This window comes from Octodon degus, unplaced genomic scaffold (assembly GCF_000260255.1).
Source record: "Octodon degus isolate 3935 unplaced genomic scaffold, OctDeg1.0 scaffold00070, whole genome shotgun sequence".
Taxonomy (NCBI): domain Eukaryota; kingdom Metazoa; phylum Chordata; class Mammalia; order Rodentia; family Octodontidae; genus Octodon; species Octodon degus.
In genome coordinates, this window is record NW_004524646.1 from 8,175,832 (window position 1) to 8,189,269 (window position 13,438).

Below are 13,438 nucleotides of genomic sequence, written 5' to 3' on the forward strand. Positions count from 1 at the left end.
TTTGGCCACCTGGCAGTGACTGGCTTTGGTATAATCCGACCTCCTGCCCATCGCACCGGTGATGGGTGGGAGCTGGAGAGGAACTATAGCTAGAGCTGTAACACCGCTAGCTAGGCCACCAGCAGTGCCTCACACAGATCCAGGGCCTGTTACTCTAAACCCTTCCTCTCGCACCTGCACATTAGGGGCCAGGGGGGACAGCGGCCTGCTATGGGGGGTGGCACATGGCGTGGGCGCCGCCACAAGCTTCAGCACTTGGAGGCAGACGGGGAGCGAGTCTGCCCACTGTCTGGGGGAGGTGTGACCTCACCTTCTCACAAGCTACAGCTCAGTGCTATGGTGGAGCTGCCTACGCTGAAGGAGCAGCCAGGACCTCCTGCAGAGCTGGCTTCAAGGAAAGATGGAGAAGAAGGGATTTCTGAGCAGAAGTGCAGCAAGACTAATTCCCAGAAAGAAACACACTTGGCCAGGGCTGAGCCAGACACAGAAAGAAGCCATGTGGTCAGAAGGATGGGAGGCTGAGAATGAGTGAGGGACAGAGAGGACAGAGATGGCTCCTGGATCTCACACCCTCCTGGGGGACTTGGCAAAAGCCTCCTATCCTCTGGGCAGATGCAGCCCCTCCCCTGGCCACGGAGGGGCATGGGTAGACTCCAGCACGTGCACTTCCCCACCACGGACCCCTGCGCCGTGTGCAACCTGTGGAACTGCTCCTGGAGGATCTGGGGAAGACTGTCACCTACCTGAGACAGATCCTGGTGGGGACACAGGCCAGGAAAACTGAGCTGCCATGAGCCACTCAAGGATGCCGCTGAGCAGGCGGCTGGATGTGCCCCTCCGAGGCTCAGGACAGAGCTCTGGACATCCTGGATGGGCAGTTTTACGTGCCTGGGTGAGACTCTAGCAGTGGAGGCAAGTGATCTTCCAAGTGGCCTTATTTGCCAGTGGTGAGGGTCCAGAAAGTGCCTGGAATCAAAATTTAAGGAGGCAATTGCTGTAAGAGCCCCGCAAATGGAAGCGTGAAGGCCACCTTAAATGTGGCACCTGCTTATAGCCAGCCCTGGTCCTGGAATTCAAATGCAACAAGCAGTCATTAAACACAGTTGCTTAACTGGACATCTTTTTGTTTGAAAAAAAAGAACCTTAACCACTAATGTGCATCGTATATAAAAACAAAAATTTGCATCATAGTCCTAAGCATTAAAGCTGTGACTATGAAACTGTGAAGAAAAAAAAAGTGAAAATTTCATGACTTTGAGGTAGGAAAAAAATTAATTGGATTTTGCCACAGGTCAGAACCTTTCTTTGAACAACACCACTACAAGATGAAGGGGGAAAGGAATAAAGCAAAAGCAAGCTACAGCCAACTAGCTCAACCAGGAGTGTGGAGACAGAGGAGACAACCTGCAGGCTCCTGAGGAGATCAACGCTGGGGCTGCCTGTGGGCCTGCGCTGGCTCCCCAGGGAGTAGGAAGAGATGGCCTGGCTCCAGGGCTCTGTGCTCCACACTCATGTCACCGGCACCACCAGGCCAAGGTGGGGAACAGGGGCCACGGATGTGGCTCAGTGGCACCACGCCTGCCTGGCAAGCAGAAGGCCTTGGGTTCCATTCCTGCTACAGAAAAAACAAAACAAAAATGGGGAACAACTGACAGATGAACTGGCAGGGGAAAACGCGGGGAGTGTCTTGCAATAGTATTCAGCTGAAGAAGGGGACCTTGCCATGTGCCAAGCATAGGTGACACTGTGGTAAGTGAAAGGAAGCAAAACCCACAAGGAGGATGATCTTTCTTGTAAGTGCAATCTAAAGTAGTAAAAATAAAAAAGTGGATGTCTCAAAACCTAAAACGTAACTGTGGTTGCGATGGGTGCAGGAAGCATGGGGATGGCATCCAAGGAGCACAAAGGTGCAGTTCTACGGGATGAGAAGGCCAGGGATCCAACACACAGCTGGAGGGCTACAGCCAGCAACACTGTGCCATGCTTGGGAACACACTGAGGGGTTCTTGGGCATTCACACTGCTCAGAAAGGGGGAGGGGGAGGGAGGAAGGGAGGAAGAGAGGAAAAGGAGAGGAGGAGAGCGACTGAGGGAGAGACAGAGGGAGGAGGGAAGAAATGGAGAGGGGGAGCGGGAGCAGAGGGGAGGGGGAAGGCAGGTAGCCAGGCAGACAACCATATGAGATGTTAATTAGCTTGACCATAGTAATCATCTCACTACGTATATCAAGATAAACATATCAAAATACCATGTATACCTTAAATATATACAATAGAAAGTCAAATTTAATTAAGTAAAATTTAAAGTTTGAAAAAGCCTGAAAATATTCATGGTACATATGTCAGACCTGGACTTTGATTTCAAATACATAAGGGAGCCGTAAAACTCCATAATAAAATGACAAGCAATCCAACTTTGTAAAGAGTGGGCAAGAGATCAGAACAGACCATTCACAAGAGAAAATAGGCAAATGGCCAATAAGCAGGAGTTGATGACCAAGGTCATCGGTCACCAGAGAAACATAAATTTATGTCTAAATACTGCTTCACACCCAAGAGAACAGATGGAGTATAAGCAATGAAAACAGCACGTGTTGCGGAAAAGGCGAGGCTGCTGGGTTCTCGCGTCCTGCTGGTGGAACTGTAACTGCGCAGTCGCTCTTTAGAGCAAGCAGGTCAGCGGTCCGCAGTCACCATACACCGAGGCAAATACCACGTCTGCACCAGGCTTATACACAAACGTGCCTGGGTTTCACTGATAATCCCCGAAGGCTTAGAAAGACCCATTTACAAGGGAAGGAGCCCAAGGCCGATAAATCTACACAACGGAATACTCCTCCATGATAAAAAACTACTGATGAATACAACCTTCGCCGATTCCCCAAAGCTTCATTGTGACCAGCCATGAGGGAGGCACTCTGAGTGGTTCTGTCTGTGGAAAATCCTAGGAAGGAAAAGCTCTCCTGCAGCCCCATGATAGAAACCTGGGCCTGTCCTCATGGGCTTGGCAGGAATGGGCTGGGAGCTCGCTGTACAGGGACTAGAGGGGCCTTCCGTGGGGATGGACATATCCTGAATCTTGATTATGAGTCACCTGAATCATGAGTCACCAACCTAGACACATAAAACAGGTTCATTAATGTAAATAAGACATGAGTGGAGTGACTGAAAGTACCTCAGGGCTCATCTGTGGCCCTCTTGTTACTCTGAATGTGGAGTCTAAGGATGCTTTTTATTCTCCAAGGACATGATTTAAAAGTTCTGTTTTCTGCTAGGACGCGGTGAACACTAGAAATGAGCTCAGCGTTGCTGGGGCCTCATCTGTTCCTTCTTTAAAAGGTGAAAGGTCAAGTCCTGGAGAAGGACCGACTTGGCCGGGGACAAATGACTTGGCGTGGATACTGGCCACAGGGTGCTTGGAGCTTGTAAAACTGAAGCCAAACGTGCAGCCAGCTTGCCTCTCTCCAGTCCCTCTTCTCCTCCTGACCTGGGTCCTGAGGGATCTCAGTGGCTACTGGCTGAGGCCACACCAGAGGGCAGGAGCTGCGTGTGGTCTGAGGTCTGCGGCGCTGGCGAGCTGACGCATCCGGCCCAGGAGTGCACCCCAGCATCTGTGAGGACCCCGCGCCCACTCGCAGCTCGGCTTCTCCATCCTCATCATGGTCCTTCCTGCCCCCCTGGCCCTCAGAGGGAAGGAGTGAAGCCACTGAGCGCTGTGCTGCCTGCTCGTACTCAGCGTGGTGCTGGGAGTTCCGGCCGGCACAGTAAGAAAGTGAGGAAATAAAGAGCAAGAAGATTAGAAAGGAAGAAATAAAGAGATACCTATTTGCAGAAGACACAATGGTCTGCCTAGAAAATCCCAAAAAATTCTACAAAAAAATTATCCAAGGACTACTAAGTTCTAAGTCACAGGGTACAAGACAAAGGTCTGAAATTGATGATTTGAATACAGGCATCCCTTCCAGACAGAATTAGCAGCGATGAGCAGTAAGTCATGAATGAGACTGAAGGCCTCACAAGCAAAACTTCGCACAGCGTTCCCCGCTTGCACCCCTCCAGCCCCGCTGCTGCCAGAGAACGCCGCAGGTGTCCCTCCGAGGGTGAGCAGCAGGACGTGTTCATGGATGCAGAGTGCGGCCTTGCCAGACACCGTCTTCCACAGACAGCCTGACCTTCGGCTTTTCAGCCCCTCAGTCTGTCAGCAGGGCACATTCCTGTGGTTAGCAACTTACCGAGCTCCTGGGATTCTCTTACAGCAATGGGGACAGATTAAGATGAATCCGACTTACAATAATTGAGAAATGAAAGAAGAAAGAAAGAGACAAAAGAAGGAGAAACAGATAGGTATAAATTGAAAAAAAATTTCTAGAACTTATATGCAGAAAACTACATAACATTTTTTTTTTTCATTTTATGTGTTTGGTACAGGGTCTCACTATGCAGCTCGGACTCGTAGTGATCCTCCTATTTTCAGCCTTCCCAGCACTGGAATTACAGGCCTGCACCCCCACGCCTGGACTCAGTCGCCAGCTCAGTGCACCCCAGGGGCATGTGGTGCTGGGGATCGAACCCTAGTCCCTGTGCTTGCCAAAGCAGGCTCTTAGTCCACTGAGCTATCTTGCCAGCCTGAAAACTACATAACATTAATGGAAATAGAAGATCTGTGTGACTGACCATACATACTGTGTTCACAGATTAGAAAAATCAACACAGTAAAGATGTGATCTCTCCTAAGTTTGATACATAAAGTTAACATAATTATATGCACATATATTCTAAGATTTATATGGGAAAGAAAAAGAACAGGCTAAATACTCTGAAAAAATAAGAAAAAGTAGACAGAGCCTGTCTACCCGGTTTGAAGACTTATGAAGCCAAAATAATTGAGACAGCGTGGAATGTGCAGATTGATAGACACTTAGACCAGTGGAACAAAATAGAGAACCTAGAAACAGACCAATACAATTAGGCTAAACTGGTTTTGACAAAGATATAAAAGCAATTAGGGAGAGCAAAGATTTGTTCTGTCAGTGGGGCTGAACAAGAGGATAGCCCCTATTGACGCAGTTTTCTGTTCCTCTTTTTGATACTGATATTGAACCCAGGGTCTTGCTTCATGCTATACCCCCAGCTCTCTTTCACCTTTTATTTTTAAAAAATTATTTATTTATTGATTGATTGATTTATTGATTTATTTGGTACAGGGTCTCGCTACACAGCTTGGACTTGTAGTGATCCACCAGTCAGCCTGCCCAGCACTGGGATTACAGACCTGTGCCACCATTCCTGCTCTTAGTGGCCGGTACAGTGCACCCCAGGTTCCAGGGCTAGCAAGGCATGCAGTACCTGGGGTCGAACCTGGGTCCTTGTGCCTGCGAGGCAGGCATCAAGCTATCTCCCCAGCTGTCACCTTTTATTTTGAGGTGAACTTGCCCTTGTGATCCTCCTGCCTCCACCTCCACAGTGTGCCACCACGGCTGACAAAATTTTCTACTGAATCTTTCACCTTGTATAAAAATTAACGCTAAAATATAAGCCTATGAGGAGAGAAAAGTCTTTAGAGTATAGGGCGAGGCAAGGAGCTCTGAGATTTGATCCCACAAATACACAATCATAGCAGAAAACGTGATGATCTGGACTGCCCCAAGACCGAAGCATTTACCCTGTGAACTGCCTGCTCAGAAGTTGAAAAGATGAACTACAGACCAGGAGCATGTACTTGCAAGCCAACTGTCTGATGAAAAAATAGTTTCTGATACACAAATAACTCACACAATTAAAGAGTAAACAAATAACACAGTTAGAAAATGGCAACAGACAAGAGCAGATGCTGCACCAGAGGACAGACAGATGGCGGAGACACTTGAGAAGCTGTCCAACAAGGCTGCTGTTGGGGAACGCAGAATGGGGCCCCAAGATCGTCCCACTGCTCTCCTACACACGGCTGTTCCTGTATTGTCTGGGTTCTCCAGGGAAACAGGAAAAGTTAGGGCAAGGGGCCGGCCCAGAAGATCCGGTGCCGAGAAGACCCTTGATCTGCCACCCACCAGCAGGGGGCGCAGGGAAGAGGCTGGTTCAGCCCAAGTCTATGGACCTGAGGCCCAAGAGGGCATGTCCTAGTGCAAGGGGCAGTCTGGGAAGCAACGAGGAAAGCCCCTTTCTCTACCTTTCTGCTATCCAGACGCTCAGAGGCGCCCACCTGGATGCGGAGGGCGGCTCCTTTACCAGACCACCCACTCACACCTAATCTCATTGTGGAACTCCTCCGGGTGGTGGGAGATAACGTTCAATTCAGGGCTTCTAGCAGCTGATGTGTAAGGTTAATTGTCACAACACCAGTTGCAGGCAAACATTTAGAGAAAACAGTTGTGTCTTCCTTATGGGAATGTGAAATGGTACTATCACTGTGGAAACCAGTTCAGTAGTTCTTGAAAACCTGAAAAATGGAGCCATCGCAATGGCCTATGCGTGCCTATAACCCCACTGCTGAGGCTGAGGCAGGAGGATGGACAGTTTGAGATCAGCCCGGGCAACCTGGAGAAACACTGCCTCAAAATAAAAATAAGAAAAACGAAGCCCGGAAAGGTCGTGGTAGAGGACATTCCAAGCTTGTGCAAGGCCCTTGGTACAATCCAACCAAAAATAAAGAAAATAAAACAAACAAAACCGCCAAAGGATGCAACTACCCTGTAACCCAGCAACTCAATTCCTGGGCATTTATCCCAGAAAAGTGAAGAACCTGTTCCTACAAAAACCTGTATTTATAGCAGCTTTATTCATAATCACCATGAGCAAAAACAGCACAGATGTCCCGTAACAGGTGTACGGCCAGACAAGCTGGTACATCCATGCAATAGAACCCTACCCAGCAGCCAAAGGGAACAATTATGGACGCAGAGGTCACCTGGCGAGTCTCTGGCAACCTACGCTGACCCCCAAGGTAATGCATTGCAAGGTTAGACTTGTGTCACATTCTTGACAAAATTGTGGTGGTTGCCCAGCACCAAAGAGTGGGTGGGGTAGGGTGGAACAGGACTGGCCCTGAAAGAGCAGGTGGAGGTGGAGGAGGCACTGGTGACCCAACACCCATTGGGTCCACGGGGTCAGTGTGTGCACCCTGGTGGTGACAGTGTGCCATCACTCGGCAGGACATCACCCTGGGGAAAGCAGGGTAACGTGTAACGTGCACCAAGCTCTCTGTGTTGTCTCTCACAACTGCACATGAGCCCACAGTCCTCTCAAGATTAAAATGTTCATTTTCAAGAGCCATGATGGGATTTCCTTAGCAAAGATTTTCAAGTTCTGCATATAAAAAATTATCATTATTGTTTTACATCTCAGGCTCGTATTTATGTGTGCTGCTATCTTTCTTTAATTTTCATTCTTATTAGCACACGTTGGCAGTGCATAGGGATCCCTTTCCTCACCGCAGAGGGCCGGCGCACGTGTGCGGCACGGCTTATCCCCCTCTATGTCTCTTTCCTCTCCCCTCCCGCCATCTCTTAAATAGGGCTACAGTACGTGCTTCAGGGGAAATGCTCGTAATCTTTAAGGGGGTGATCACCTCCCAAAGAAGTTGAGAAGGCGGATCCAGTCCAGGCTCCTGCGTGGAGCCAACGAGGTGACTCCAAAACCCACCCAGAGGGTGGAAGGTCAAGATGAATCAGGAAGCTCCAGGGGAAGGACAGAGTGAGGACAGCTGCCTCGCCACGTTTGAGCAGGTCTTACATGCAGTAACTGAGTCAGAACAGCCTTAGCGCTGGGAGTGATGAGCCAGCTCTGCACACAGAACAGGCCCGGCCTTGCACGGACGGCTGGGCAGTGGCACTGTGCACCCCAGGAAGGGGCCGCGGTGGCCAGCTGGGGAGGGCACGATGGATTCTTCCCCGGGAAAATGACAATTGCTTCCTGGCCCCGTACCTTAAAAACCTAGTTATAAAAGAGCTAAATAATAGAAGGAAAAGTATTTTCTTAGACTATTATCTTTATGAGTAGGATAAGATAGTATCTGTTACGGCCTCAGGTCAGGAAAAGATTTCTTGAACAAAGGTTAACTGTAAAGGAAAGTACTGTAAATTTTAACTAAATTAAAATTGAGGACAACTGTCTATGAAAACACATAGTAAGTGAAAATAAATACCAAAGCTGAAAGAAGCTATTTATGACAGCTAGACACAGATACTTTTACAGAGTCAGAAGAAAAATATCAACAACGAATTTCAAAGAGCGCTTTGTGAAAGGTGTTCCCTGCCTGAGATAGCATGAGATTGGTCAACAGATAAAATACTTAACATCACAAGGCTCTGGAGAAATGAGGACTCAACTCAAGGGAAGCATTACTTCATCCTATCACACTGGCAAGAATAAAAAGTCTAACAACACAAGGTGTTGGTGAAGAAATGGAGCAATATGAACTCATGCATGCTATTGGTACAACAGTACATTGGCAAAACCTCCTTGAAAATTGGAAAGTGATAGATATTTAGTTAAAAAATACAATTATATAAGCACATGCCTCAGTAGTTTCTTTTACAGAACATTCTCTGCATCAGGACAAGCTCTGGAGTGTTCACAGAAGCACTGTTTTCCCTCGCAGGATATTTAGGGTTCGTGCACATATCCATCAAAAGGCTGGGGTGCCAGCCCAGTGTGTTGCAGGCCTTCAGCTGCACACACAATGCTGGTTTTAAAAAGGGTAGTATGAGGGAAAAATATATCAAAGAGCGACTTCACTTTTCCATAAAACATTAAAGCAGATAAACTATAAATAATAGTAAGAGCAAGATGAACATTTAGGATAAAAGAGACCGCTAATAGTGGGGCAGGCAGGAGATGCTTTGGAGTCTGTCGCACCAGAGTCCAAAGACCGTTACTTAGTCTTCAGTTCCTTAAAGTGCAAGGCACTTTGTCATTATTTAAAGTGCATATCCAATGTGCGTGTGTGTGTGCCCTTTCAGGGGTGGAAGACTTCAGCCCAAAACACATAGTGCTTTCACAGCAAGCCAGGAGACACGGAAGGTCCTGCGCAATGGCCAGGCAGGGGACAGGGTGGGAAGGTGGCAGCACCCGTGCAGGGAAGAGGCACAGGCCTGGCTGAGCCGGGGGTCTGAGGACCGGGTGTGAGGGCGGGGCCGGAAGGCTGGGTACAGTGTGGAAAAGGAGGAGGCAACGAAGGATGAGGGAAGATGGAGGAGGAGAGAGGACAAAAAAGAAGGGGAAGAGAGGGGAAAGAACCAGAAGGAGATAGAAGGAAGAGAAAGAAGCCTTCCTGGAAGCCAGGGGGGACAGGAAGGGCCCTGGCCCCTCCCCCACCCCCACCCGGAGGCAGGTTGACCTCGAACACCTGTACCATCTCTTCACTCATAGCTTCGGATCCATGCCAAGGTCCAGGAGTCCCAGGCTGCCTCCCTCACAGGATGTCCCAGGCTCAAGAAAAGCACACCTGAGTCCTGGGAGCGCCGCCCCCAGAAAGGACCAGGTAACAAGCACGGAGGTCCCTGGGGGTGGACACAGACTGCAGCTGCCTCCCGGCCTGGGGGGACACCTTCACCCCCAGCACACCTCTAGGCCCCTTTGCTGCTCCCGCATTTCCGCTGTGGCATCTGCACGGTTTGACTTGTGAGAGCACTTATAGGGCACCCCCTCAGCCCCAACCCGACCAGGTTAGGGCTCACCGCGTCCTGCCCTGGAGGACATTAGTTTCAGTGCTTGGGTTCTGTAAATCCTTATTTTGTAGACAAGAAAATCCAGGTTTAAAGAGATATTAGAGAGAGAGAGAGAGAGAGAGAGAGAGAGAGAGAGAGAGAGAGAATTAACTTGCCCAAGCCAAAGGCGAAACTAGATTTCAAACTTTGTTCTGCCGGGTTCCGGAGCCAGGCGCACACTGGACACTGAGTGCAGAGTTGGCACAGCAAGCCGGGTCTAATGGCTCACTGAGAACCCGGTTCTCAGGCTCCGGGGCCCAGCGCACCGACCCCAGGAAAGAAGGCAGTGCCCAGGGCCCACGGAGGGCCGGGTCCGCTGCACAAAGCGGGGCGCAATACCGAGACCCTCGGACTGGAGGCTGGTTGTTGTACTCACCCCAGGCCTCAGTTTCCCCACGAGGCACGCATTAGTGGACTGCTACCGCGCCCTGCCCCGGGGGTGGGGTTGGGTGTGGTCACGTGGAGGGTTGTGGGTCCCCGAGCCCCGCCCAGGCTCCGCCCCCGGCCCGCCTCCTCTCCTGCTGCTGCCTGAACCCAGCGACAGCCGGGGCACCGCGCGGGCTCGCGACGCTGCCACGCCGGGGCTGGTGCGGTCTGCGCGGGGTCCCAGGGCGCCTGCTCGCCGCTCTGTCTGCGCCCGGCGAGCGGTGTGGACAGCTGGAGCAGCTCCAGTCGCAGCGAAGACGCGAGCGCGGGCGGCGGCCCAAGCAGCACCGACACCATGGATCTCTCTTTCATGGCCGCTCAGGTAACCGGGACCCCGCTCCACGAGCCCTGGTCACGGAGTTTGAGGAGGCTCGGGGTCCGCGCCTCGCCCTGCCGGCCGCGTCTGCGCGCCGGTGCCCTCCCGGGCTCCGCGTCCTGGTCCTTTGTCCCGAGCCCGGCGGCCCCACCTGTGTGCGCGCCCGGGGTGGCGGGATTAGCTGAGCGTGGGGCTCAGGGCTCTCTGGAGCCCCTTGTACAGGGCCCCCAGGAGCAGGTTTCGAGGAACCCGGGCAGCAGGGGCCACCTCCTCCCCACCCCACCCCCACCTGCTGTGCCCTCCCCGACCCCAGAGCCACCGAAGCGGGCGAGCTCGGCCCGGGTGGGTAGGCTACCCTCAACCCGCTGTACCATGCACTGTGCTGCGCGGGTAGTCTGTGGCTTGCTAGTGACCTCGAGCGCGCCCATCCCCTATGAGTGAGGACTGTAGTCCCTGCTGCTCGAGGGCGCCAGTGGGAATGGCTTTGTAACCCCCAGACATAGAAGCCCAGCCATCACTTTCCCAGTTTTGCTTTGCGCCTGGTCTAATGGCCATCAGTGCCCTGCAGGCCCACAGTCCTTCCCTGCGTGCAAACGGGCTGCCAGAGCAGGGAATCAATGGATCTCCCCCACCAGCTCAGCTCGGCCAACAGCCACCCTCGACCCCCACTCCCCACCCCCCACCTCCGGCTTCCACCCCCCAGTGAGTATTGCCTTCTGGCCTCCACGCTCTGGAGCCAGAACCAAAGGGGACCCTTTTCTGGAAAGTCACGTGCCTGGGAGACAGTGTGGACCGCAGGCCGGTTCCTTGTACTGTGGACAGGGAGCCCCATCTACCAGTCAGACCTCAATCGCTTTGGGGACCAAGGGCAGGAGTGCCGCCCCGGCCCCTTCTGTCCCCTGGATACAGAGCAGTAATCCCACCTGCTGCTGTTTTCTAACACTGAAAGGAAGTTGGAGGGGATACTACACCTCTCCTCAACTTCCTGTGGTAGGAGCTGGCAAAATCCAGACTGTGGTGGTGGGCAGTCCCCAGTGGGGAGGCATTGGAGGAGGATGTGGAGTCCCCAGGCCAGCTCCCTTGAGTCCAGATCCCAGCTCTCCTCTGCCCCTTAGTGAGTTTTCTAAATGTCGATTGCTCCTAGGAGGATTGCTGGTCCTTTTCCTGCCTGATGTTCTGGCTCCTGTTTCTGAACCCAAGCTAGTAAATATTGTCATGTAGAAAAAGTCATCACCCTTGTAGATTGAGGTGGCCTCAGCTAGGTGAAAACTGAGGCTTTACTTCTAGCATGGACCGGAGTTTACCAGGTGTCTGTGGCTGCCTTCCCCTCTGGATAACCCCTTAGTGTTTCCATGGTTACAAGGTAACTTGATCCTTGCTCCTGGAGCGTCAACAGTTGCTATGGCGACAGGACAAAATAAATGGGGCTTTTCAGCACCTATGGGCAAAACCTACAGAAAGACTGAGTTCTTTATAATTTATTTTTTTACAATTCATGTTCACTTGGCCAATTTTTTCTGCCAACAGATGCTTGGCATTGATTACTTGCTCAGTACTGCACTAGCCACAAGGAGCAGAAACATGAAGGTATTTACCAGTGGAAGATGTGCTATGGTTTCCTGGGCATCTCCTTCATGCCAGGTGCAGGCTACTTGGCCCACTTTAATGCGAAGTAGCCTCACCAGTCTGCACTCCCCACTTTACACATTGTGATGTTAGATTTCAGCAAGATTAAAGCATGCACCCGAGGACACTGTTATTAAGGAGAACTTCTTTCAGTTCTAGGCCGGAGCATCTGAGTCTCTAGCCAGCCAAGTTCTGGGTCTCCACCTTATCCATGGGGCAGCCTAGTTCAGGGTGACTTGTTTGTTCCCTTCCTCCTGGAAGTGGTTTCAGTATAGGGGAAATGAAACTCCCAACCTGTTAGATGTCAGGTGTGCCCCAAAATCAAAGAATGAATTCTAAAGAACAGTGGTGATTAAGAATAGGCAAGGTTATTGAGAAATACCTGGCTTTCCTGGAGGGGCCCCCGGGGTGTCCACAAGGCCCTTTGTCAGGGGTAATTTATACAGCAAAATCACAGTGTGGGTCCAACATGGTCAAACTATGAATAACCTATATGTGACAAATATAGCTGCTTAGCTAATATCGATCCAATAGGGAAGCAGAGGACGTGGAAAGAACAAAGGCACATCTTGGGGAAGGGATGGGTCTGGATGCTCTGGTCATCGCCTGGGTGACTGATGGTAGCTGGGCTTCCTGCACCACCAGGAAGCAAGGGCTAATTAGAGCACAATGTCAGGGTACTGCTGCTCCCTTAGGGAGGCTGCTGGCCTGGCCACTGCGTCTCTATCTTGAGGCCTGGTTTTCTTCAGCTGCACCTCCAGCCACAGTTCTGAGGTCTTTATTTTTTTTGCTGGCCTCCTTGAGAGCCCAGTCCCTCTCTGTATTTCTTGCTCGCTTAGCGGCCTATCAGTCTCACTGTGGTGTCTCTCTGGACAGCGCTCCTGGGTGGTCCGAGGATGGCTGTCTGGTGGGAGAGGCCGGGCAGTGTTTCTCCTGAGCAGCTACCCACTCTCCACTCAGCTGTGTGCAGTGACCACCAAGACTGAGTGCTGTCCCTATCCCCTCACATAGCCTCTTTTTTTTTGCAGTGAGGGAGTTCACAGAGGAATGTCCATGTGTCCCTGCTTCCTCAGTGTTGTTTATCTGCCTTACCCAGGCACCAGGACAGGGGCATGAGGGTTGAAAGGAACACAGGTTCTCTTTCTGCTGCTTGCAGATGTAGGACAAATGATGGACCAGCAAAGGCAATGGATCGAGTGTGGCGTGGGCAATAGTCCTGGCTCAAAGTGGATCCTCAATAGATGGGACTGCGTGGGATATGTGTCCTGGAAAGGAGGGAATGGGAGGTGTCAAGTGGGAATGTCCGTCATCCCCAGGGTGCTGGGAATGGGGCTGGAGACAGATTAGGTCTCGGGCAGATTTCCTCCA

The 13,438-nt window shown here is 51.3% G+C and overlaps 1 protein-coding gene across 1 annotated transcript in view; it reads left to right on the forward strand.

The window, feature by feature from the left end:
• The first annotated feature begins 10,235 nt into the window (after nucleotides 1-10,235).
• The window catches only part of CUNH14orf132 (chromosome unknown C14orf132 homolog), a 29,773-nt gene continuing 26,570 nt past the window's right edge, over nucleotides 10,236-13,438 (forward strand). Inside the window, exon 1 of the mRNA XM_023719690.1 lies at nucleotides 10,236-10,450. Within this exon, the coding sequence (XP_023575458.1) occupies nucleotides 10,424-10,450 (27 nt within the window). The 5' untranslated portion in view covers nucleotides 10,236-10,423. The remainder of the gene's footprint in view (nucleotides 10,451-13,438) is intronic.